The sequence below is a fragment of the Populus trichocarpa genome, chromosome 4, assembly GCF_000002775.5.
Source record: "Populus trichocarpa isolate Nisqually-1 chromosome 4, P.trichocarpa_v4.1, whole genome shotgun sequence".
NCBI classification, from domain to species: domain Eukaryota; kingdom Viridiplantae; phylum Streptophyta; class Magnoliopsida; order Malpighiales; family Salicaceae; genus Populus; species Populus trichocarpa.
This window is the reverse complement of record NC_037288.2, coordinates 2,864,044-2,890,543: the sequence shown is the minus strand read 5'-3', so window position 1 is coordinate 2,890,543 and position 26,500 is coordinate 2,864,044. Positions and strand designations below refer to the sequence as shown.

Genomic DNA, 26,500 nt, shown 5'->3' with positions numbered 1-26,500 from the left:
TCTTAAATTAATTTTACTTGACTTGAGTTGGTACATATATTTCAAATTAATTTTTTTATATAACACATGTCTGTATAACATATAATATTAAATATTTATTAGTAATTTGCCCTCTCATTTAAAAAATCCTAGCTCTGCCACTGCCCGACACCACCAGCTACTGCTACAATTACTGGTCATCTGTCTTATTAGACATCACTTGTTACTAATTATCAACTTTTTGGGCTATTTATATCAAATCACCAGATATCTAAATTATAAAAAGTAAATTAAATTACTTAAATTAAAAAAAACAACTAATTATCCAATAAATTAACCTTATTTTTAATCGTGTTTTAATTTTTTAGACTCATCAAAAGATTCGACCAATATTAATAACAGGCAGTGATTAATTAAGACAAAACTCTGTAACAGTTTTTACTCTCCACCTTTTACATGCGCACGCAGACACCATACTATTTAGTATTTACCTTGTAGTAAAGAAGTGAGCAGCAGAAGGAAAAAGAAGAAGATAGACCAAACCACACACCTCTCCTCTACATAATTTAAAAGAAAAGGAGACAAAACAGTAGAAATGTAAGAACAAGGGGAGTACTGTTGTGTGCTGTGTTTTTTCTTAAATGGACAACAACGGGTGGTGACCTCTACCTCTCTCCTTGTCTCTGTCTCTGTCTCTACTCTCTCGCTCTCTTGGCGATCCATTTTCCAAAAAAATAACCTCAAAACCCAAAACACAGCATGCAAAAGTAGTACTAAGAAATTAAAAATAAAGAAACAACAAAGTGGTGGTGCTGCTGCCTGATATTTTTTGAGAAAGAGAGTGTCTTTAAACGAGGTCATTCTTACACGTAAGTCTTTTCGATTCTCTCTCAAAACCTCCCATTTCTCCTCTCTATTACTCTGCCCTTTCTGATATATTTCTTGGTGTTCAGAATCAGACACCAATAATCTGACTGATTTCTGCAAGATTGTTGTTACTTCTTAAATCTTAATCCTTATTTATTAATATTTCCAGCTTCCTCTCACCGATTTTGCCTCTCTTTTATCTCAAGGTTTGTCATCTATCCTTTTTTTCTCCGTTTAAACCATCTCAAGTTTAGATGTAATGCTGCTAAATCCTCCGTTTTTCCTTTCATTTCTTGAAAGTTTGTGACTCTCAAGTCTTTTTTTTTTTATTAAAAAAAGTTAATTGGTAAAACTGGAAATTTGTGTTTGCTTACTATATATAACATTTCAAGCGGCAATTTTTGTTTTTCGATTCTTAAAATCTTCGAGTGTTTATGAGATCTAAAAATCTAGTTTTCTGTTTGTTTGGTTATCTGTATTGATAGATTTTTCAGGCATGAATATCAAAAGACTCTGCTTTTTCGCAGAAAGTAGATTGCTTTCCTTTTTAAACAAATGAAAAAGTCATTTAACTGAAGTTTATTTGGTTTATGTTTTTTAATGGGAAAATTTATTTAATCAGTTTTTGTTTTGTGGGATTCATTAGAGATTTTAAGAATCTGCAGTTAGTTTAATCTATATTAGCATCAATAATAAGTTGATTAGTGACAAATTAAGCTTTCTTTCTTTGCCTTGAACTATCAACACATGCACTCACCTAAATAAGCTAAATCAAGAAGCCAACATTAATTTCCTTTTTCTGGGTTTTTTGAGATGTCAATTCAAATATGTTCTTCTCAATTTTTGACCCTTTATTGAGGTTACTGTGAAAACTGAGGCTGATATGCATGAAAAATGAGGATTTAGACTGTGTCGAATATTATGAAAGAGAGTGAAGATTAAACTGGTTTTTCAAAATTGAGCTTTAGTCTCGAGAGAGGGATTCTGGGAATTTTTCTTAATCAAGAAATTGAGCTAAAACAAGTTGCAAATTTGGTTCTCGAATTTTTGTTCAAGCTTAGGACTTTATCTTATGCCAGAGTGGAATGGCAACTTTTTCTCAGTAAATATTTTTTTCAACTGCAAACAATTGTTGTAACATTTGATCAGGTTTGTTTCTGATATTGGTCTCTCTGCTTTTTTGTGCATCAGCTGCAGTTGGTTATGAGGACCTCGTAAAAGTTTTAGCTGTCTATGACGTCATTCAGATCATGGAAATTGCTAAAAAGGAACACCTTCTGTGATGGGGTATGGCATATTATATTTAATTTGCTTCTCAGTCCTGGGGGTAGCTAAGAAGATGGAGTGTTTACAAAATCTGCCTTAGTTTTGGTAGTCATCAAAGATGTAATTGTGTTGCCTTGGTGCAGGTGAAATCCGGTTTGAAGATGAAGCTGCTGCCGTTTATGGGAGTTTTGTGTACAGCAATGTTGTTCGTTGTGTATAGAACTACAATATATCAGTATCACCATACAGAGGTATGGAAACCCCATCGACTCTCTACATATTTTAACTTATAAGCATCAATCAGGGAGCCAAAATGTCTAGTCAATTCTCTTCTGGTGAATGATTTGTGGATTTTTTTTTGTTCATAGAGGCATTAATTCCAATATTTATGTTATAGACATACTTGAGTACTTGGTTACTTTGATTTCAAACTTCTGAAAGAAATGTAACTTAGCATGGCCCAAAATCTTAATAACTTCTAGTGTCACTTGCTGGTCCATCTACATCTTTTCTGTTGTTGAATTTACCCCTAGGCACAAATTAAGCTGCATTTTCACATTGAAAATAGGTCCAGCTCTAGCTATCTGTTTTTTATGGTGCTGCATCTGCTGAACTCTTTTACTCCCTTTAGAGTAGTTTTTCTCTAGTTTGCTGACTCTGCATCCTGGTGAAAAGTTTGCTGACTAGTTTTTCTCCACCATTGTCAGATGGATGAAAAATTGTACCCCTTTGAAATATTGAAGGTAATTTTAGAACTACCAATTAAAATTCCAAAGTAATGTTTTAAACATTGGACGACTGTTCTAGTGTTCATCATTATACGAAGATGCATTTGGTGCTTTGATCTAGGAATCGGCTTTGGCTTCTGGACTGTTGGGTGGTTTGCCTCATGGTATTATACGAGCTAGCTCAGATTTAGAGTTGAAGCCTCTATGGTCAACAAGTAGTTCGAGGTCAAAGGTTGGTTTTTTTATCCTCTGGTATTGTGCCATCAATACAAGGGCATGTCTTGACTTTTCATGGAAATCAAATGCAGGTTGATCCTTCTACCCGTCATTACTTGCTGGCAATTCCAGTTGGCATCAAGCAAAAGGATAATGTCGATCATATTGTCCAAAAAGTATTGCAGATGTCTTTTCTAATGTTTTTGTTTCATCAACTGAACATTTCTTGCCTAACATCATTGAATTCAGTTTCTTCCAGAGAATTTTACAGTTATTCTATTTCATTATGATGGCAACGTGGATGGGTGGTGGGATCTTGATTGGAGCAATGAAGCCATACACATAGTTGCCAAGAACCAAACGAAGTGGTAAGATCAACCTTGATAATTTCTTTTTTTGTCTATTTTTTACTGCATATTTTGTATGTATGGTAAAAATGGATGATTGATATTGCTGTTTCAGTGTTAATTTATTGCAAATTGTACAAAATCATTTAGCTTCAAAGGTCAGAGGAGCACAGGATTTCATGGGTTAAACTCATAACATCTTTTCATCTATGAGAGGAGTTTGATAGTTATGTGAGCATGGAATATTTTCCTAAAAGGATTTGTCTGAGGGTCTGAGCAGCTGATTTGTTTTTCCTCATGCATCGAACTAGCTTACTGCTGCAAGAAAAATAAAACACTGTCATGGAAATTGGACTGCCTAAAAAGTGGCTGGAAAGTTATGTCTTTACATGAATGGCTCTGATAATCTTACTGGATCTGTAATCTGTGTCTGAGATCTCCAAGGTGACTTGTCAAATGATGGTCCAACTGCTGCCATTCTTCAAACTTACCATTTATCCTTGGGTTTTTCTGTACAAGTTTATTTAACTTGTCATGCTGACAACAGTATTAACACCTTTTTGATCTTTTCTGGATTGTTCTTTTTCTTATGAAGAAAAACTCTCATTGCTTGCTTTTCAGGTGGTTTGCCAAACGCTTCCTGCATCCTGCTGTTGTGTCTGCTTATGATTATATATTTCTATGGGATGAAGATTTGGGGATTGAGCATTTCAATCCAGGAAAGTGAGTTTGTTGGACATTTTTTTCTTTAGCATGTTTGGGTTGCCTGCCTTTGGTAATAATATATTTGCCTTGACTTTATCCATAATGTTTATTTTTTTTTAGGTGGGTAGATAAGTGATCATCTACTCGAATTTCCAAAAAAATTGTTTGGCCTGTTCTCATCTTCATGTCCATTTTAATTATTTACCAGTCATTTATAGACATCCATCAATCATGATGTCTTTCATTTAGTCATGTCATAGGTAGTTCTAACATCCGCAATTTCTCCTGCTCTCAAAACCCTTGCCAGAACAGGATTCTCTTTTGCTAAGGCTGTTTAGATTAGTAAGGCTTGTTTTTCATCTTAGATTATCATTTCTAGGACAATTGGGACAATTGGGAATTACAGAATGTATGAGAGAGAGAGAGAGAGAGAGAGCAAGGACTGGCAGAGTTTACCAATTCCATACTCTTACAGAGAACAAGAGGGGGGGAGAGGGCAGGGTCTTCAGAGAAGCTGCCCAGATAGAGAAATGAATGAACTGGGAAAGAGAGAGGGGCTCTATTTATCCATCTGGGCTTAAATTATGGGTGTGATGAGTTAACAGCGATGGCGTTCTGGGTGTGATGAGTTATCTGGGCGTTAGTTTACTTGAAGAACTTTTATAAGAACAAAGTGTGACTTGCTGTTAGGCTTATATCCTGTCTAAACAAACCTTATCGATTTATAATTTCATTTCCTTTGTTTTCTTTCTAGATACTTGAAAATTGTGAGATTTGAAGGACTGGAGATATCTCAGCCAGCTTTGGACCCAAATTCAACTGACATACATCATAGAATTACTATTCGTGCCAGAATGAAGAAGTTTCATAGGTGAATGACATGGCTTTTACTAACTTGATTAAAATCTATCTGTTAATGACTAGCACTTGTCTAACATAATTTACGGTGAACAGAAGAGTTTATGACAGCAGAGGCAGTACCAAATGTTCTGACATCAGCGAGGGGCCTCCATGCACTGGGTAAATAGACCGCTATACTTGTGACATATCTTGTCTTCTGAATTTTTTTTTTTAATTTGGTGCAATGCTATTTTTTGACTTAAAAAGTTCATATATTACCTTATCGGTGGCCCTCATGTAGTGTTTATTTTCCCATCCATTTGCTATGAGGCTGACGAGGAATTGACCAATCTAATATTCTATGTCAAATTGTAGAAGTCTTGTTTAGTGACAATTTGAGCCTGAGCTCATCTTTTCCGTGGAACTTCAATACTTGTGACAATACCCATTGAAGGATATACTGTATTGTTCTTGTAAGGATTCTAGCAATACTAATTTAATTTACGTTATATCTGTAGATTTGTAGAAGGTATGGCTCCAGTCTTTTCAAGATCTGCTTGGTACTGTGCTTGGCATCTTATACAGGTAACTAAACTTTGATTATTCCAGTATAAAGAAGCCCTTTATTTAACATTATCGTAAGCTTGTGATGCCCAGTGTAATTGCTATTTGATGATCCTAGTGTAAGCATGTTTTGTTTTTTGCTTAAAATTTTAGTTGAGAAGCATTTAGGACTAGCTTTGTTTGCTTGCTGCAAAATAAATTGACTTTGAAAAACAAAATTCTGTGGGGATCTTTTCTAAAAAGATGATTAGTGGGACTGTGGAAAATTTGTTGAAAAATGTCCTTATAAACACAGAAAAACAACTATCTTTATATTATTTGTTTTAGCTGAAGTAATGTGACCTAACATGTATGAATTGTTGATAAATATGACCAATATACGGTTGCCCCTAGGATGAAAGAAAATTTAACACATACTATTTAATCCATTTAGGAAAATGTTCTCTTTTTGAGAAGGGGAAAACAAATCTCTCCATTTAAAGCATGCTATTTAGGTTGACTACAAATTGAATTCCTTTGACTGGTTTTTTCAAGCTGCACCAAACATAGGAAACTCTGTAAGATATTTTCCAACATAACAAACACTTTTATGCAAACAATTGGTGCATTAGACTTAACTTGATTTTGGAAGGTAGAAGATATGGCCATATGGTTAAATTCTACTCCACCCACTATAGGATGATTGCAAATCAAGTGCACTTTTGGCCTAGGGTTGATTAACTCATCATGGAATTCCTTTTCTTTTTACTCAGAATGATCTAGTCCATGGATGGGGAATGGACATGAAACTTGGATACTGTGCGCAGGTAAGTTGAACGTGATTTTCCAAGGCTAGGTTTAGTTTCTCTTACTGTTTAATTTCCTCCACCTCAATTTGTTGACTGAAGGTTTTCTTCTGCATTGTTAATTTACTCGTTGCTCTGTAACCTTTTTTGCTATATTACTAGCTTGCTTGGTATAGATTATTTTAGGCTCAATGCTCTGCTGCTAGAGCCTATTTTTACAACTAAGATAAGAATAGGAAAGGTTCAATAGGTGTTGGTCTTGGTCTTGGCAAATAATGGTGGTTGTAGGAAGTAGCATAAAAATTGCGTAGTAGATACGAAAGATGTAAGAGTTTCACAAAGAGTGATGAGTTAAGAGTGGTCTTGGAGGAAGAGTTTCATGTTTATTGACAGTTATTAGTGCTCCAGACAATCCTCTTGCGATGTCCTCATTGTAAACCCACTTGTAAAGATGCTAGGATTGAAAAGTTGATCATTTTCCTTTTTTGCTTCCTAGGGACTTGGTACCTTTTCACCTCCACAAAAATCATTTTAGTTTAACTAGGAATTGAGAGGGGAGCAGATAATAAATATTGTGGTAATCCACAAATTTGGACATTTAAACTGTTCGATCAATATTTGTAAGAAAGGGCATTTAAATCATTGTCCCAACAAAAGATAATTTACTCGTCTATTCTTAGAATAGCTTTTTTTTTTGTTTGACGGTAAGAAATAACCAGGGGCCAGCGCCAGCTTGTCTATCTCTGAGACTGGGTTCCTTTCTGAAATGATTTTAAGGATATACCTCCACATTATCATGGTGGACTTAAGAGAATAAATTTTCTTGGATGCGAGCCCCAAGGTTCAATCTCAAGAATTCAAAGAAGAGAGCGGACCTCTTTGAGCACCAGACCAATCCCTTGGAGTTTTTTCTAGAATATCTATTGACCAATTTTATCTCATTACAAGTATTGAACTTGACCCCTATTTTCATGTCTTTAATGCTTGATGACCCTTTTCTTTTATCTTTTACTCTATTTTCTTCTCCATAGATGCTAGTTATCATAGGAAAGAATATTATGATAGGCTCAGTTTATGTGACCTTGTGCAGGGAGATCGCACAAAGAAGGTGGGGGTCATTGATAGCGAATATATTGTTCATAAGGGCATACAAACTTTGGGTGGGCGTAAAACTCCTAGAAGAAAGGTCATCCTTTTCTCCTTGTTTTCTCAGGGGGGGCACAGTTTATGATTTTTGTCTATCTGCATTTTATTATCTATTATTAATATCTTTCTGATTTCTTCAGTCATCAAATACAGAAGAGTTGACTAAGGTAAACTTTCCTTTGTCTGGTAGATGAATTTTCATTGATACTATTTTGTAGCCACTGTTATTTGTTCTTAAAAGTTTCGCCTTCTCTTTTTTGGTTTACTTTCTCCTTCTGGCATTCAGAGACATAGTGCTGCATCCGTGGATCCTAGGATGGAGGTGAGACTACTGATCCTCTAGTCTACCATCAACCCTGCTTTGAGCATTTTATATACTTCTATTCCTCTGGACATGAAATGCCTGCAATAGGCAGAAGAGCTGCCAAGTAGTCTAGGATGATTGTTTCCTTGATTGTTTACATGTTTTCTCTAAATCATGCAATTTGGCCGATTCTAATTCTGTTGAGATTTACAACTTATATTTGATTAGTAAGGACTATTGGGTAGTAGGTTCCAATATCATGGATTGGCACCTCCTGGCCTTGAGATTGGTGATCTTGGCTTTGATAACACTTTTATTTTGGAGTTAATGCACGTATATCATGACATTGTTAACTCTATGATGTTGTTTTCTTCATGAAGAATGAACTACATTTGAGATGCTAAATTCCAACCATGTTGTCATGTCTGTAATTTGATGAACTTTGTTGTTTTCCTTCAATTGACTGATCAGATTAGAAGGCAATCAACATGGGAGCTTCAAATATTTAAGGATCGCTGGAAGCAAGCGGTAAAGGAGGACAAAAATTGGGTTGATCCATTTCTAAGGAACCGAAAACGCAGAAAACTGAAGCGGCACGGCCAATAATCTAGTTGTCTTCATCACACATGGGGTCTTATCTATACCTGTAATTTTGTCCTCCTAGCTTTTATTGATGCTCATAATTGATTCACTAAATGGACAAGTCATAGTTTTGTTCTTAAAATCCAGATTTTGTTTTACTTGCCTAGTTCTAGCTGATTTCTCTCGGTTGCTTTCCAAGCCTCTCAATTTTGCAGATTGAGGGCATGTAGATTCCTTTATGCATTACCTATAGACGAACAATGAATTGCTTGCTTCGGGGAAGAAATTTAAGGTCTGTTATACCGCAGCACAATTCACCATGTCTGTGATCTGCCATTGGCGTACTGCCATGCTACTGCTACAAAACTTCAGAATCAGGCTCTTAATATTTTTGCTTTGCATGGCGTAGTTGGAGGTCTACTTGTGTAGTATTTTTTTATTTTATGTTAGTACGGTAATGTGCTTGTCCTGCAGTGTTACAGTACCTGCATTGAATTAAATTAAAAAAAAAAAACTAAAGGAGAAGTTACTGTAAGAACAAGACTTATTTTCCTATTCATTGTATTGTAATAGTGTATTTACTTAATTATTTGCTGTTTAAAAAAAGAAAAAGAAAAAAGAAGCAATGAATTAAGCTTTGGGGTGGGATTGTCTTTTTATTATGGCATAATTGTTTTTAACATGTTGCATAGGGGTTATAACTGTCATGCAAGGTAAAATTACAACTTTTGATATTGTGGTGTTTTTATCATTTTATTTTTTTCGAACAGTGCAATTATTTTGGTATCATTAGAGTCAAGAACAATGCATCTCTCTTGGCTAGGAGTAATATTTTAATAGTCATGTATTTAATGTTATTTTAAAAAAACATGATGATATGTACACGCTCATGTGTGGACAGCTCTCGTGTTGTTTAATCGGCGGGTTTAGGGTTGTTCGGCTATCAAATGTCGTTTTATGAAGTGGTGTTTGAAAGATATTGGAGCTCTCTACACAGTGGTGCGATGCATGTATTATAATTGTCGCTGGTTTGGCACTGATAATATTTTTTTTTTTAAATTTTGCGTCACTCTTGCAAAATTTCAGAATAACCTTTTCAATTGTTTTTTCATTCACATTTGGTCTCCATGTTTTTAATTACTATTTTTTATTTATTTTAGAATAAATTATAAAATTATAAATGATTTTTAATTTCACCCCCTACTATTTTTAATTTATCAATAATATTTTAAATTACAAATGTTTTTTTATTTAATCCCCATCATTTTTAAATATATAAATAATCTATCAAATTACAAATATTTTTTAATTTCATCACCTATGATTTTTTTTAATCTTCTTATTTTTTTTATTGTTACTTATTTTGTTTGGCATCATTTTTAATTTTTTTTTAAATTTCATCCTCGAGTTTTTTTTTCCTATTAGATTTTATCATTTCTTTTGTTGTTATTTTTTTGGCTTTTGCATGTTTTTTTATTGATATTTTTTCACCGACTTCATCTTTTTTAAAATTAAATTGGTTGATGATTAAGTTTTTTATTTGAATTCGAGTTCAAGATTTCACGATTTGCGACTTTTAAATACTAGACTAGATTTAGGAGGTTTGCCCGGGTTTATTTAATTTTTTTATGATGTTTTTTTTTTTTTTTGGGTTTTGTTTTGTTATTTTTTAATGGTTTGTCTTCTGTTGAGTTGGTCCCTTACGATTTTTTTTTTTAATTTTACCTTTACTATTTTTTTATCTATAAATTATTTATCAAATTAAACATGTTATTTGATTTTACCCCCTATGATTTTTTAATCTTTCAAATTCGATTCTTATTCTATTAATTACTATTTATATTGTCTTGAATCATTATTTTTTTTTTCAAATGTCATTCTCCTTGTGCTTTTTTCTATTAAATTTTATCTCCATTTATTTTATTGTTGATTTTTTTTCTTTTGCAAGTTTTTTAATAAATAGTTTTTTTTCACAACTTCATCATTCAAAATTAAATTTGTTAAGAGTTAAACTCAAGAATTGAATCCATGTCAAGGATTTCACAATTTTGTAGGTTTTAGAGATTAGACCAGGTTTAAAGGATTTGCTTAGGTTTACTTGTTTTTTTTTTTAAGCTGATTTTTTTTAGAGTTTTGCTTTACTTTTTTTTCTTCACTGGTTTACCTTTTATGATATTAGTATTGGGTTGTTTGATAATCTGGATAGGCTTAAGTCTAATTATTTATACCTTTTTTTCATTGTTTTTCTATCAGTTTATTTATAGTTTTTTTTTTCCTCACATTATTTAAGTTACCAATTGAATTAATGATTCGGAACTTGGATTTCTTTTACCTTAATATTTTGTTTACATCAAAAAATATTTTGCTCAACAAATCTAGTATGTTTTAAAGCTCTAAGGTTACCATGTTAATAATTATAGAGAAATCTAATTTTTTTTAAAAAGAAAAGTCTATAATGTAATGCTATGATGAAAAAAAAAACACTTAACGATTTAATTGTTTATACGGAGACCAAATCAACCAGGAAAAATAAATAAAATAGCAAAGATAACATCGTCTTGCTTTAATTCGAACGACTTGGGCTTGTTGTTTAACTAGTCGACCCCTGTAAGAATGGAGGCGGAAGAATTTTCTAATTAAATTTGAGTTATTTAAAATTATGATTTTTTTTATCCGTTTGAACTTATTCGCCAGTTTTATCTTGTTTATTTGATCCATGCGCGTCTCTCGTGACGGCGGTATAGCTCCAGGGTTCTTCGAAGGTGGCACATGTTCTTGTTATTCTTCTTAATCTTAAGGATATGGAAGTATATATGAATAAAAATCGTCCATAGACTAGTTCAAACATGTTGTTGAAAGTTGATTTGCTTGTTCAACCCTACCTCTCCACCTCTGTCCTTGACGCACTCCTTTTTTTACTTTTCTAAAGTGTCTGTATGATCGATCATATTGAAAGCAACCGTCATTTCCTCTGAATTTCGTATTTTTTACTGTTCAGCAATATTGCTCCTTCTATATAAGCGTTTTCCTTTTTCCTTTTTCTTTTGTATATTCACTTTCCTTTCTCGTTGAGTTCTCTGGCTGTCTTTGTATCATAGATTTTGGAGCTTGCACAGTCTATTATATAGTATTCAAGATTTCTCCAAGGCCAAAACCTCTCCTCATGGCAGCGGGTCCTTACTATAGTAGTCTACTCTTCAATAAAGTAAACCCCTTTGCAGATGAAATGGATGGCCATTTGCAAAAGTTGCAGAATGTTGCATTCCTAACATGTCTAGGATTGACACAGTGTCTTGTGTGGAATTGCGCATCTGTTGCATTTGTGTGGATGGTAGGTGGGGTAGAAACAAAAATCTTGTTCCTTGCATTGGCCTACCTAGTCTGTGGACTTCCAGCTGCAAACTGGTTATGGTTTCGTCCACTTTGTCAAGCTTTGAGGACAGAAAATACTTCCATGTTTCGTTATTTTTTCCTGTTCTACCAGCTCCACATTGCCTTCTGCATGTTCGCTGCAGTTTCTCCTCCAATAATAGCCAAGGGAAGATCCCTCACAGGTATCATGAGCGCATCAGACATTTCTGGTGATTATGGAGAAATTGGATACTTGTACTTCATTGGTTTCGGTTCGTTCAGCCTTGAATCAATGCTCAGCATCTGGGTTTTGCACAAAGTTTACAAGTTTTACCGTCACGGTGGTTTAGCTCTGGAGATGGTTTAACTGTTCGTCCATGTTCATTTCTCACCCTATTTGATTCCATTAAGATTTTTCTACGATTAAGAGGATCTTTAATCAATGTACAGTGATTAGATATCACTGGAACTAGGTTACACCATCATCACCAAATCATATATGTAACAGGGCATGCCAGTTTTTATGTAATCTTGTGATATTTCAATGAAATTCTATGTTAAAGAACCTGCATCCAACCCAAAAAGTAAAAACCTTTTGAGAAGGTGTGACACGTTCACGTTATTAGCCAAGACAGAACTTCGTACTTTATTCTGTGAAATATATATATTCTCAACAATCTATCCAAAAGATCTATATGCTTGGCAATTTACTCAAGAGGTAAGCATCCAATTGGATGAAAGAGCTAGCAGAACTATGATTTTGTTGGGTTTCTGACTTAGTTTTCTCGAGTTAAAATTTGAAACCTGATGCATGATCATGGGCCATGGCAAATTACAGAAGAGAAGCTCATGTCTCAACTTCACCTCATCATAATTTGCATGTTCATGGGTGGTTAGGCTAAATCATGAGGAGACAGAGGAGCTGCCTTGGACACCAGGTTTACACCATTATTGGGCATCTTGAACACAACATAGCTGGATTCATTGCATGGTGCTAATGATGATGTTCGTCTTGAAGATTATGAAATGGTTAGACTTTTCCAAGGCTGCTTGCAAGTTCCATTGTTTTCGTTGTAATGTGTTAGCAGATTGGAGCATGAACAATAGACAACTCTATTGAATTACGTGTTATTTACAACCTTACTATTTTTCAATTAAATCCCTTTTTAATAAAATTATTAAATCATATATTATATGACTGTAGAAATCCTCTTAAGATGTAAGAACAATCATACATTTAAATTCAAAATGTCAAATAGATTATATGTATGGATATTGTTAGGTTTTCTTGTTGTTTTTTTTTAATCTTAATTAGTATGATTTTTTTAAAACAAAAATTATTTGAATTGATAAACAACATTAAGAATCTTTAATTGAATTTAATGGGGGATGTTCTGCATTGATAGATATAATATAATATAAATTTGATTTTAAAAAATAACTTCATATATAAATTTAGAATTTAATTCTTAAACAAATTGAGATTTGATATGCTCATATGTAAATAATAAATATAACGAGAATCAAGATTTCTTTTATTGTTTCTCTATTTTTTAACGATAAGTTTGCATAGAAAATATTATAAATTTATTTATTTATTTATTGGTGCATGATTGCACAAATTCATATAAGCATCATATTAATAAAATATTCTTTTCATATACTAATTCTTCTTAAAAAAAGAAGTCGTTCTCTATTTACAGGATTTATTTTGTTACAACCAATAAAGAATATATTTAATTTCTTTTAACATTTACAAGAAATGGCTGGTCCTCAGAACTAACCTAGGAGTTCATAAGCTATGGCCGTGAAAGCCTATTGTCTCTCGTAATCATTTCCTGAATGCAAATTCTTTCAGTTGTTACATAACGTGCACCTAATGCTTGAATTTAGGAGTAATGTGCGAAGCAAGGCTTAATCTGAAAACCATCTCCTTTGCACACGTCCAAATGCACGAGAGTTCTTTGCAACCTTTCAATATCATCACCAGATTCTCCTCAAGCATGTAAGCAACACTTATAATCAGACGCTTGATCCTTGGAAGATAATTGACAATGGCTGATGCCTCCTCTTTCCGCGAATAGTGTAACGACGAATGCTCAAGCTCTCAAAGTTCTTGCAATGGAGGCTGATTTGAGTTAATGTTTCTGTCAAATGAACACCATTATCAAGGTCCAAATTCTTCAAGAGTTTCAGATCCTTGAGTGTTTTCCCGAATAGTTTCTGTCAAATGAACACCATTATCAAGGTCCAAATTCTTCTGTAATTGAAATGTATGTATGCTTGTGTTGACCTCACAGATGACACAAAAGCAAACTGCTCTTGTTATTATTAGCCTCCATGAAAGCGTTCGATTTTATTGATATCAGTAACGTTTCAAATTTTATTGATATCATTAAAGTATATTTTTTGAAAGATATAAAACTACATTCTTAAAATTTCCTGAGATAAAATACTTCATCTTAATAATATAATCTTATTAGTTGTTTGATTTAATGATAAAAATATTCTCAAGTCACAATAATATAATTTACTTGATTAAAATTTTTATAATTTTTATAGCCATAATAAAGATTATAAAGACAATTTCATGCATAGAACTTACTTCAAACAATCATTTCAAGTGTGTTTTTATATTATGGTGTATAATATTTTTTTTAAAATATTTTTTATTTGAAATAAATTAAAATAATTTTTTATATTAATATATCAAAATCATCATAATACTAAGCATCAAAAAGTTACTCCAATTCTTCACAATCAATATAATCACATTATGGAAGCGTCATCATTCATCAATGATGTCCAAAACAAGACAGATTAAGTGCGTGTTTGGTAGTGTAGTTACAGATGCTTTTTAAATAACTTTTCGTGCTAAAATACATGTCAATGATGTTTTTTTATTTTTTAAAATTTATTTTTGATATCAGTACATCAAAACGATCCAAAACATACAAATCATATTAAATTTTAATAAAAACAAAAAAATAATTTAAAATTTTTGATAACAACACCGCAGCCGCGTTCCCAATCGTTTCCTACACAAAAGGTTTAGTTGATAAATTCAAACCAACAATCACACATGAAAGTTAACTACTATTTCTTCTTCTTCTTCTTCTTTTTTTTTAAAAAAGGGTAGTTCTCAACCGTTGATTTGCCCCTCCTTTTCCTCCCAAATTTCATTTCCTTACAAGAAACCAGAAGCACTTGTAAGTATATATATGTAAAAGAAGCTGACCATAGACAGACAAGCCAAACTCTCTCTCTCTAGAATTTCTTTTTTTTCTTCTTCTTCTTATTTTTTTGACTTGGTTTGGTTATCTTTGTTTCAAGTGTATGATTCCTTAAGAAACAAACAAAGCCTTTCTCTCTTTTTCTATCACCTTCTCTGTTCATAGTTTCATTATTTTGTTTTCTTTTTGAAGCCTCTCTTACCTTTGGTTTCTGCCTTCTGTGATGGCTGGTCGTTATGATCCAAACCCTTTTGATGAAGAGGAAGTTAACCCTTTCATTGTAAGTCTCTGTCCTTTTTTTTTTATTTTTATGCTAAATTTGTTTTTTTTTAAGACAAGTAGTTGAATTTTGTAACATGTGGTGTTCTTTTGGAAGTGTTTATGAGTGTTTTGTAGGTTTTAGAAGTTATTAAGGAGAGTTTTGAAAGTTCCAGGGTTTAGTGAGGTGTTTTCTGTGGTTGACTTTTATGGTTTTATGATTGATGTAAGCTTTTTGTTATGGAAATTTAAATATTGCTTAGTTTTGAGTAATTTGGTTTAATCTAAGGCATGTTAAGTTCTTAATTATATTACCTTTTCAGGAAAAACCCTCGATTTTTGGGACTGAGTAATTTTGTGTATCTTAATAATTGATGGAATTATGTATAGAAAGTTGTTAAATTTTAGACTTCATAATTAAAAGAAATTTGAGTTATCTGGACTGATGGGAGAGATAAGACTGTGTTTTAACGCTTGGCTGGATCATTTTCAGGAATTTTGTTTGAAAGTGATAAATGTTTGGTGGTTGGCTTTTTGTATGTTTTAAAAGCTTGGTAATTTTAATTTGATGTTCTTATAACTAGGACCCGGCTGAGAGGTCGAAAGCATCAGGGCAGTCGAAGTATAGTGGGAGTGCATTCAACACAACAGTAAGCCTAGTTCTTGCAAAAATTAAAACTATGTTATATGTTTTTCAATATTAAACCAACAAATTCTGTAACTCTTGCTTATGATATTGGTGATTTTGCAGGGTGTTCCTCCTGCTTCAAACTCGAGGCTTTCACCACTTCCTCCTGAACCTGCTGGTTTTTACAATTATGGTACAACGGTCGACATTCCTATTGATGCAGCTGCGGTAGGGATGGGATTCTTGTTGGTGAAAACCAGAGTCCATATTTTCCATTTGTATAATTAGTGTTATACTTGATTTTTCTTACTCTAATATGCTGTGAATCTAGGATTTAAGAAAGAAAGAGAAGGAACTTCAGGCTAGGGAGGCTGAGCTGAGAAGACGGGAGAAGGTATGTTCTGGTCGATTTTTTAAAAATACAAGCGCTTTTGTAATTTTTTTTCCTGCGTGTGCTGAACACAGTTGTTTAGAAGGAAGACATGTACTAATCCTTACAATTATAGTCTATCAGAGTGTTGTTGAAGGTCTTCGAGGGATGTGGAATTGTCTTTTGATAGTGTATTTGTGTTCCAGTTTTGGTTCATTAAGAGAGCTTTTTTTACACTGCCGTGAAAGCTCGTGTAGATTAGTGTTTTTTATTTCTTTAAAATCCAGCCGAGATTTTTGTACATCTTTCAGGTTGGATGCTGACTCATTCTGCCATCTTAGACACATTACGGATGGTTTCTTCTGTGGCTTTCTTCTCCCTTCATATCTTGCATTATATTAATCTCATTAATCTGCCTTTTTTCTGGTGCTAAACACGAGGTAAAGAGGTTAGAAGATGCAGCTGCAAGAGGTAATATACTCTTGATCAAGCCTTATCACATCATCTGGACTTTCCTGTTTTCTGATGTTCCTTGTCTACCGGACTGCTTTTTTCCCATGTGAAATATTCGACTTCTTAGTTGCATGTATTATTTGAACAACTGAACTAATTATTTTTTCCTTGTATGGCCAATTGGTTTTCCAGTTCTATCCTGCAGCTTACTTTTTTAGTTCTCTCTTTCCATGTGCAGCTGGAGTTGTCCTGGAAGAGAAAAACTGGCCACCATTTTTCCCAATTATCCATCATGATGTCGCAAACGAAATACCAGTTCATCTACAAAAAATTCAGTATTTTGCATTAACAACATTTTTAGGTATGCAAGCCTTCACCTGGATCTATGGACTGATGTTGTTAGCATTAAATTAAAAAATAAGTCCATTTTTTGTGAACATTTATAAGTTTGAAAGTCGACATTTTTTTCATTTTTTTTATAATAATAAATCCTTGTGAAGATTGGCATCTTGGCTAACAGGTCCTTGACAAAATAAATAGATTTGGTATTCTTTTTTATATTTCACTGCAATTATTTTTAAGTATCAGCTATATATTTAGGTTATTGAATGGGGTCCTGGGCATGCACCTTGACCCTCTAAAGGTATCCCAACCAGGAAGATATATGTGTATTATATTTATATTGCTGGGGCTTTTGCTACTTCATGAATTACAAGTGTTCATTATATTTCTGCTCAATATGTTTTTTTTTTTATAAAAAAAAAAGGTGGGACAAATTCTTAAACGTTAAGCATCCTCTAGTTTTTCTAAGCTCCTCGTCACTATGTTGTACAGTAAGGATGAAGAGTCCCAATTTTCATGTTTTACTGAAATTGGTACCAAAATATGCTTGTACTCTGCCTTTGTTTTCTGTAAACTGCATCATCACTGTGATAAATCTGAGCCATCTGAAAGAAGTGCATCGTTTTCTTCCCATCCTCTTCATCCCCACCACTCTCCTCTCAGCCACCTCTCTACTCCCCAAAGACTTATCATTTTCCATGCTCCCTTCTAATTACAGCACTCTCTATTCCTGGGTCTAAACTGGGTTATGACTGAAGTACTTGCTTGTTTACCTTCCTTATGGACCCTATAACCAAGGCAAGTTTACAATCATATCCTATCCATGGTGACTTGACCTAGATTATTATAACTTAACACCATTTGTAAAATGAAATTCATTAGCAAGAAGGCAAATCTAATTGATTGAAGCATTCATATTGTATTGGTTCCGATGTGATTTTTTCTTTATTCTATTTTCACAATTACTTTGCTAGATGGCTCTGTGTAAGTGATGAACAATGATCTTGTGCAGGATTGACTTTTTGTCTTTTCTGGAATGTCATCGCTGTAACAACAGCATGGATTCATGGGGAAGGTTAGTTAATAAACTTTTGCCGTGTTAGTCCTGTGCATGCAAGGTTTTCAATTATCTATGCTGTCTTAAAATTCTCTACATCTTTTGTTGCAGGGGTGAACATCTGGTTTCTTTCTGTTAACTACTTCATATCAGGAGTTCCTGGAGCTTATTTTTTGTGGTATCGTCCACTCTATCGTGCATTTAGGTATTTATCTCCCTTGTTCACTTCAACTTTTGTGCTATTCTTAATAATATACTAGGCTGAAGAGTGAAACCTAAAATACAGCTAGTTCAGGACTGTGGTTTAGTGCCCATTTGTTTTTGGGGCGCAACTGCAAAAAAACATCTTTTTGATGCTTTTAATGAGGCTTTTAATGAAACATTTCAACCTTATTGCCAAACCAACCCTGTTTGAGCTGAGCTGAGTACTGTGCTTGAACTTTTTACATTTTTTTCGAACCCTTGGAACACAAAGCTGTTTTCTGATACAGCAAAAGGTGTTGTTTGAGGCTTGGAAACTATGTGATAATGTAGGAAGTAGCAGATTATTGGCAAAGATATGTTTATCTTTTACTTTCTTAGTTAAGATTATTCTGATCCAGTAGTTTAACATTTAGGTGATTGAAACAAAATGTGAACAAAGAGTACTGTGAATCTAGATTTTCACCTCCATAATATAAGAAGTATACCTGATAGTTCATCTATAGTTATATCAAAATGCAGAAATATTGTAGTTTGCTGTGCTGTTGAATATCAAACTCTTCATGCAGGACTGCGAGTGCTATGAGGTTCGGATGGTTTTTCTTGTTTTATGTGGTAAATTTTCATCTCGCTGATGGCTATTCATTTTATTTTTTTTTATTCTGTCCAGCTCATCTCCTATGAAATTAAATACCTAATCTTTGTTCATCTTTTTTCTCCCAGCTTCACATTGGCTTCTGCATCTTTGCTGCTGTGGCTCCTCCTAAAATTTTCAAAGGAAAATCTCTCACGTATGTTTCTTCAAGTATTTTGAACTACTGTTTGTGTTTCAGACTAATGTTCTTGCGGATTTCAAAACATCACCATTCTTTATATTGCAAAATCCTTTAATGTTTCGTGACTGATAGTTATTTGTTGTTGGACTTTGAATCAGTGGTATTCTGGCTGCCGTAGATGTTGTGGGTAACAATACTATAGCCGGGGTGAGATCTCTGATATCAATTTGTAATGTTTCTTGCAATCTTGCTGATTATCCAATTCTTCCAAACCTTGTTTTTGAATAATTATGCGCTTGAACTAGGAAAGTAGGGCCTCCACTTCTCTCCTTTTTCCTAGATTTGTTCTGGCTACTTTGCTCCGTTAGTTATCCACTGCAATGTTGGTTTCATTACTAGAAGCAACATGGCATTACTTTCTGTAGGCTAGATGGTTAATTGTTTCTTGTGCTTATAGATCTTCTACTTCATCGGATTTGGTTGTTTCTGTCTTGAGTCACTGCTAAGCATCTGGGTTGTTCAGGTACTTTTTTCCGTGTGTTGAATTGTTCATAGTATCATCTATGCACCATGCAGCTTTTAGAACTTTCTTGAAAGTATTTCTCACTTCTTGGTTTCCTTCTTGCTGCGCAGCAAGTATACATGTACTTCCGTGGAAGTGGCAAAGCTGCCCAGATGAAGCGTGAAGCTGCTAGAGGAGCATTGAGGGCAGCAGTTTGATTCTATGCTCTTGTAAGAAAGCATCACGGTGACCTTGTGTGTGGATTTAGGTTGTAAATGCCATTAGATGCATAGACTTGGGATACAACGTAAATATAGAAACACAGCTTGCTTGAGCCTGGCTTTGTTAGACCAATTTCATTACACTGTTAAATGTCTTGCTGAGGGTATAGTTAATGGATTTTGCAGGCTTGCATTTTTCTTCTCTTTTGTTGAAACATGGATGGGATTAAACGTAGAGATGCATAATAATCTTGGGAAAATCACGTAGATATCCAGTTGGTGTTTGCAAAGAGGTCGACTTGGATCAATCTTTTGCAGGGCCTCAAAACTTTGAACATGTTTTAGAATTTAACCCTTGGGGATTGGATTGGGTGGTAATTTTGTTTGCTTCCCACGTTACCTTCTCGGGTTCAAATGTACAAAGGGAGGCCTTGAGAAAAATTGCTCTCATGTGGATAGCTTATACAAGACCTGATTGAAAGGAGACGGTTCGGGTGCCTGTTAGCAAACCAAGAACACCTTAAGTGTTTACTGAACATCTTAGAAAACAGGTTGGAGGGCTGTCAGGGAAAGGCTCTTTTCAACATTTTGCTTTACAAGCTCGCTGATACATGGCTGCAGTAGTTTACAAGACACAGACAGAATGATTTATTAAGGACTTTATTGGTACAGAACAGCCAAGAGTTCTAATTTGACATAAAAGAAGCAGATCCCACGCAACAATTTCCTAAGCAGAACGCGTTCAATTCAGTCTTTCAAGGGGAAGGAATTGTTGCGATGTATAAAAAACAATGCAAATATTTGATAACAAGTGGACTCTTCAAACTTAGCTGTTCTTCTAATTAATTATCTTTCGAGGCTTGGCTGTATCGACAAAGAGTCCTCGCTCTTGGGTTTAGCTGACTTGATAGGACCCGGGATAACTCTTGGCTGAACTTGATATCTTCTCAAAGCCAGAATGATGAATGGGAAGATGGAATTTAAGAGCTCATTTCTTCAAAACATGTAAGCGTGATATAATATATTTTTATTTTTTAAAAAATTTATTCTTAATTTAAATATATCAAAACATTCTAAAAACGCAAAAAAAAAAAAAAAAAGTTAACAAACTGCATTTTGACTCCACGAAATCTTAATATTTAAAGACATTCTTGGCACTCCAATGTTTTCATCAAAATTGATAATATTACAAGACAACCAATATTGCATCGACTAAATTCATTTAAAAAAAAAAAAACAAAGAAAGAAAGTATGTGTTTTTGCAAAAGTGTTTTTAATTAAAAATATATTAAAATTATTTTCTTAAGATTTTTTACATTAACAAATCAGAATCATAAAAAAAAAATGTAAAAAACAAATAGAAAAACAGTTAAACCTGGTCTAATACATATCGAGCTAGTTTAATGATATGTTGTGTAAGAAAAAAAAATCATGGGGCTGCAAAAATGCATGAGAAGAAGCAAAAAACTGAAGTTTTATAAACTCGAGCACCGCATATATTATGCTCCATGTTATTTAATATAGTATATAGTATTCAACATTACACTGCATGATTAAATACTTTTATCACTAATAAGAGTAGAACTATTACCAGCTACTGGTTGCCACGCCATAATCCAATACCACATCAACTCCCTCTAGCAATAAGCAACACACTTCTTACAATCTAGGGTGCACCCACCACCACCACCGCCTCCTCCATAGCCCTTCCCTGACCGGCTGTGAGAGGTGAAACACTTGGCTGGGCAAGTCAGCTTCTTCTTATAACACGGGCCTCTCTCTTTGCACACCACACTGGGCCTCACAACACCACCTCTAGAGTACCCTCCTTTTGGACCACCATACCCAGCACCATACCCGCCACCAATATTTCCCCACCCTTTATCAAATCCGGGTATACCAAACCCGGGTCCGGGTCCAAAGAACCCACCCATCCCACCATCATTTCCACCAGCTCTGTTGTTTTGGTTGGTGGGTTTGCCTTTTGTGGACTGGTCTGGGTCGGGGTCGGGCTGGGTTGCAACGGACAGTGAACACGCAACAAGCAAAAGAGCTAGGAGAAAGAAGCTAGCGAAGGATTTCATTTTCGCGCAAAAAGGATGAGTTGTTTTCTGAGGATGTGATAAGGAGAGAAGAAAGAGAAATGGGAAGGAATATTTAAAGGTAAAAAGAAGCATTTATTGGGAAAGAGCGGAGGGCAGTTGAGGAGGAGGGGGCCTCCATGAATAGGGTTGGTTAGCAGCACTTATGGCACTTGCATTTGCAACTTTCGTGTGCGTGTCTTTGATTTCCACGATGGTTTTTAAGGGCATTTCTTTGGATAAGAACTAGTGGATCATGCATGCTTGCACCATAAAGATAATCTATGATAATGATGCCATGGCTAAAGTGGGCAAAATTTCTTCAACGTTTGCGGTGGTGGTGGACACTGGAGAAGGAGAAAGGCAGATTCCTCATGATACTTGGGGCAAGGTCCATGTAGTTTGACTGAAACCTTGGTTGATTTGACATCCATTAAGATGTTTTCAAGATTATAAAAACTCTCTTAGACTTTAATTTAAAATTCAAATCCAAGTAATCTCGATATAAAAATAATGAACGCTTCAAGTATCTGTGAATGAAGTGATGTCGATTGTATTTGTTGAACATATGGGCAAAATCCCTCTTCAAAGTCTTTTTTAGCACCAACAAATATATTAACTATGTCTTGTAATAGAAGAAACAAAAAAAAGAGGCGAAGTAGACTTGGATGCAAATGAATCATATGATAAATTAATTTTGAAGCACATTTTGTTTATAGTTGCTGAGATAAATCGCTAGAAATGGAAGTTTATGAACAAGGAAATGGGACTGGACGCCCATGAATGTGTACTGTCAAGTACCTGGCGACATGCCGACAGAAATAAATAAATAGTTATGGCGATGGCCCTGGCCGGGTTTGTTTGCTTTGCCATGAACATGGAATGAATGTGGTGATCTTCCAATCTGCAAATTCATTAAAAAGAATTGAAGTTCATAACCTAAACATCAGTGTCACTGATCCCATAGATTATCCATACACCCTTCAATTTGGGGGTTGAAGTCAATGCTGTTCTGCCAGGTAATAAATAAGGTCAAATGATTTGCTACTCTACAAACACGTAATCCATGCGGCATTGCACCTTGGAATTGAGGGTTGCATTAGACCCATTAACAGTGTTTTAAGACCCGGCCCGGCCCGGCGGGTCGACCCGGGACCCGGGCGACCCGGGTCTGTGGCCGGGCCGGGTCTAAGAGAAAAACAGGCTGGGAATTGGCTCGGTCAGACCCGGTCGACCCGGGACCCGGCCGGCCCGGCTGAGACCCGGGTATATTTTTTTTTTATATCCTCATGCCCGAAATGACAAGAGCAGAGGGACGAATGCATTGCAGAATGCAAAGCAACAGAAGTGAGAAGAAGACCTAATTAATTTCAAGAAATTGTCAAACCCATTTCGCGAAGAAGAGCAGATGAGCAGAAGACTCTTGAATCCTTGATCGCCGTTTCAATTCTGAGCATAAGGTTAGATGAGTTTTTACTGGTTTCTTTCTTCTTTCGCTAACAGTGGCATCGATTCTTCCCTCTGTTTCATCTTCTTCCCTCTGTTGAACTTGCAGGAGATCGAGTATAACAGACTAACAGTGGCATCGATTCTTCCCTCTGTTGACCCATCTGTTCTTCCCTCTGTTGACCCATCAATTCTTCCCATCGATTGACCAATCAATTCTTCCCACAGGTATGTATCTCGTTTTCTCTGTTCTTTTATTTTTCTGCGATTTCAAATGGTCAAATACATGTTCGTTTGCTTTGAATATTGCTGTGAAATGTGAATATTTCGTTCTTTAATTTTTGTAGCTGTGAATATTGTTGTTAATTTTTTGCTGTCCCTGTTTGTTTACTTCTGCTTAAGTTGATATTGGTTGTCCCTGTTTGTTTGCTTCTGCTTCTGCTTCTGCTTCTGTGATGTTATATTGATTTTATGGATGTCCCTGTTTGCTTCTGCTTCTGCTTCTGTTTGTTGGCCATTTCAGTTTTCTGTGATGCTTTCAGAAGTGAGAAGAAGACCTTTTTTTTTTTGGGTTGACCCGGGTCAAACCGGGTCAACCCATCTGACTCGTGACCCGATCACTGGACCGGGTCGATGACCGGGTCAGGTTTTAAAACTATGCCCATTAATCTATAGATATTTAGCTTGTATTTGAATGTGCTGCCACCTATGTTGTACCCACAGGACTGCAACAAATTAAAATATATATATATCATAACTTTAGGACCCATAGATTGCCTGTCCATTGAGTGTATTCGGACCAGTCAGCACTAGCAGGCAAGTGGTGAGACACGAGAGCCCGAAATATTTAAAGGGAGAACCGACCACTTATTTAATCTTGACACCTTGATCGACTCCATACGGACATGCCTCCTTGTATTTAAGACCTAACTATATTATCGCTCTTTGTTTTTTGAAAAGAACATTTAAATGATTTCTATGAAAAATAAATTATTTTTTTATATTTAATAATGGTATAAAAAATAACTTTTCCGTGCTAATTTAATTTAAAAAAATCAAAATAAAATTAAAACAAACCAAACTAATTTATTTTACTGGAAAGTATTTTTCATCGATCAACTTTTTTAATATTGAATAAATACGAAAAAAATTTAAAAAATAATTTTTATTTTTTCATTTCCATTAAATTAATTGTGAACCAAGAAATTAAAACAACCATGCTCCATCCACAAAACTTTCAAGGTCAAGATTTGTTATGTTTTAAATAAGGGTTGCTATTAGTAGTTAAGCTTCTATTTGTTTTTGTGTTTTTAAAAAAGTTTGAAAATTTTTTATTTTTTTTATTTTAAATTAATATTTTTTGATGTTTTTAAATTATTTTGATGTGTTGATATCAAAAATAATTTTTAAAAAGTAAAAAATATTATTTTAATATATTTCTAAATAAAATTACTTTAAAAAATAATCAAAATAATAAAAATACTTTTGACTTTTAGCTTGAGTACTCTAGTTGATGATGTGTATTAATAAAATCAGGGGCTTATTTAAAGATCTCTTGTCGCATCCATCACCCACAATTTGCCCCCTCCTAGTTGAGATTTCCAACGCTATTATCTATATTTATATTAATGGTAGGTGCAATTTGATGGGTTTTTAAAAAATATTTTTTCAAAAAATTAATTTTTTATTTTATTTTTTCCCAAACCTACCATACTTTCCTCTGCCACACAACAAGTTTTGAAGCCCGTCGTCTGCTTGAATAATTTCCATTATGGGATGATGGGCCCTTTTTTTTAAAATTCATGTAAGCGTGTTGGAACCAGCTTGTATGCATTTCGATTAATTTTCATGAACCCTAAAATTAACAACCAGATAAATTTCTAGTGGCCGTCAATATTGACAACCACATTGTTCAAACCTGAAACCATAAAAAAACAAACTTTTTAATTTCAAATTTTTATTACTAGATCACCTACTAAGTAGTTAATCATTTTTTTTTTCTGGTACTGAAAAAAAATGAGAGTCAAATCTATTATTAATATTAAATGAAATAAAAAAAATAAGAGATTGAATTGAAAAATAAAATAAATCTAGAAAAGAATTAAAAAAGTAATTAAAAATATAGAGATCAAGTTTTATAAATAAAAAATTAAAAAAAATTAAATTAAAAAATAAATAAAATTTGATCTCTAATTTATATTTTATGTTGCCGTGAATCCTTATATGCCTTTGATAATATGGCCAACTCAAAGCCACTTTTAAAGATTGATCGTACACGATATGAAATGGACTCAAAGGCTGAAATTAATAAGATCGATGCTTTCTTTAATGCTTCTCATAATTACATTACAAGAAAAAACACTTACACCTTTTCTTTTGACATGACGGCTGCACTGTAGATTGAACAGTGCGCCAGTTAACCCCTCCGTCTCTTTTCGCTTCAGTTTGAAATTATGGTAGCGATTTAAATTGTTTTTTTATTTAAAAATATATTAAAATGATATTTTTTTATTTAAAAAAATTATTTTTAAAATCAGCACATCAAAATAATTTAAAAATATAAAAAAATAATTTTTTAGAATTTTTTTGTATTTTTAAAATTTAAAAAATATAATTTCAATCGTGTTCCCAAACCTCTCTTTCTTTTTTTTTCTATTTTATCCGACCCTTGAAAATCTATTCAATTTTAGTTATTGATAATTTTTTTAATTTTATCTTCATGTGGATATCGTTTCTGATTTAATAAGTTGTTTTATTTTATTAATTAAAAAGATTAAAACATCAAGGATCAAATTTAACCTTTTATAAAAGAAGGGACCATTTCTTTTTAGTTTTTAGGCAACATGTTGCCTGTTGCCTCAAAGTCAATAATACGCTAACTCCAGTTTCGAAACTAGGACCTCGGTATTTATCCCATGCGTTAACCACTGAGCTATGATACAAAATGGCAACCCAAGCGACTAAAAACATGTATTAAGCTTTTTTTTATATTCATAAAGCCCACCCCTAATAAATTTTAATCGTGTTGATAATGATAATCCTGTAAACATTATAAAACGTACACTAAGAATAAGAGGTGGTTTAGCTCACATGGTATACCATGAATTTGTTCTTATATCATCCATCACCTTGGATTTGTGTCCAGAAAAGGGGTTGGAAGAAATTTCTCAAAATACACCAACCCAGTATGTGGAATGTAAACTTAATTATATCTAAAAGAAAAGGGGATTTAATCTTGATATATAAAAATTT

At 34.0% G+C, this 26,500-nt stretch overlaps 4 protein-coding genes across 9 annotated transcripts; 3 read left to right on the top strand and 1 right to left on the bottom strand.

Moving 5' to 3' along the window:
• Nucleotides 1-617: 617 nt before the first annotated feature.
• Nucleotides 618-8,915, top strand: LOC7490801 (uncharacterized). 3 transcript variants are annotated; one of them, XM_024600011.2, is made up of 17 exons: nucleotides 618-848; nucleotides 1,016-1,052; nucleotides 2,044-2,133; nucleotides 2,256-2,363; nucleotides 2,820-2,855; nucleotides 2,962-3,072; nucleotides 3,149-3,232; nucleotides 3,306-3,424; nucleotides 4,025-4,126; nucleotides 4,863-4,979; nucleotides 5,063-5,128; nucleotides 5,467-5,533; nucleotides 6,265-6,318; nucleotides 7,388-7,483; nucleotides 7,584-7,610; nucleotides 7,730-7,765; nucleotides 8,219-8,915. In XM_024600011.2, exons 3-17 carry the CDS (start codon nucleotides 2,080-2,082, stop codon nucleotides 8,351-8,353), a joined length of 1,212 nt encoding a protein of 403 aa, XP_024455779.1. In that variant the 5' UTR covers nucleotides 618-848; nucleotides 1,016-1,052; nucleotides 2,044-2,079; the 3' UTR covers nucleotides 8,354-8,915. The 3 variants fall into 3 exon arrangements, with proteins under 3 accessions (XP_024455779.1, XP_024455777.1, XP_024455775.1); XM_024600007.2 differs by having other exon boundaries at nucleotides 619-848; nucleotides 2,038-2,133; XM_024600009.2 differs by lacking the exon at nucleotides 1,016-1,052 and having other exon boundaries at nucleotides 2,038-2,133.
• Nucleotides 8,916-11,555: 2,640 nt separating this feature from the next.
• LOC7490800 (secretory carrier-associated membrane protein) lies at nucleotides 11,556-12,047 on the top strand. Its single transcript, XM_002305633.4, has one exon. The coding sequence runs from the start codon at nucleotides 11,556-11,558 to the stop codon at nucleotides 12,045-12,047; it is 492 nt and encodes a 163-aa protein (XP_002305669.4).
• A 2,704-nt stretch (nucleotides 12,048-14,751) lies between these two features.
• Nucleotides 14,752-19,921, top strand: LOC7494346 (secretory carrier-associated membrane protein 3-like). 4 transcript variants are annotated; one of them, XM_052452261.1, is made up of 14 exons: nucleotides 14,752-14,889; nucleotides 15,106-15,193; nucleotides 15,756-15,821; nucleotides 15,923-16,027; nucleotides 16,131-16,194; nucleotides 16,608-16,640; nucleotides 16,861-16,983; nucleotides 17,977-18,039; nucleotides 18,133-18,226; nucleotides 18,792-18,837; nucleotides 18,946-19,013; nucleotides 19,157-19,205; nucleotides 19,456-19,521; nucleotides 19,632-19,921. In XM_052452261.1, the coding sequence occupies exons 2-14, from the start codon at nucleotides 15,137-15,139 to the stop codon at nucleotides 19,716-19,718; spliced, it is 921 nt and encodes a 306-aa protein (XP_052308221.1). In that variant the 5' UTR covers nucleotides 14,752-14,889; nucleotides 15,106-15,136; the 3' UTR covers nucleotides 19,719-19,921. The 4 variants fall into 4 exon arrangements, with proteins under 4 accessions (XP_052308221.1, XP_052308223.1, XP_052308222.1 ...); XM_052452263.1 differs by lacking the exon at nucleotides 14,752-14,889 and adding an exon at nucleotides 15,290-15,397 and having other exon boundaries at nucleotides 14,903-15,193; XM_052452262.1 differs by lacking the exon at nucleotides 14,752-14,889 and having other exon boundaries at nucleotides 14,903-15,193; nucleotides 16,131-16,193; nucleotides 16,616-16,640.
• Nucleotides 19,922-21,194: 1,273 nt separating this feature from the next.
• On the bottom strand, nucleotides 21,195-22,021 carry LOC7494345 (cold shock domain-containing protein 4). The gene has a single exon (XM_002304971.4). The coding sequence runs from the start codon at nucleotides 21,896-21,898 to the stop codon at nucleotides 21,359-21,361; it is 540 nt and encodes a 179-aa protein (XP_002305007.3). The 5' UTR covers nucleotides 21,899-22,021; the 3' UTR covers nucleotides 21,195-21,358.
• Between the last annotated feature and the right edge of the window lie 4,479 nt (nucleotides 22,022-26,500).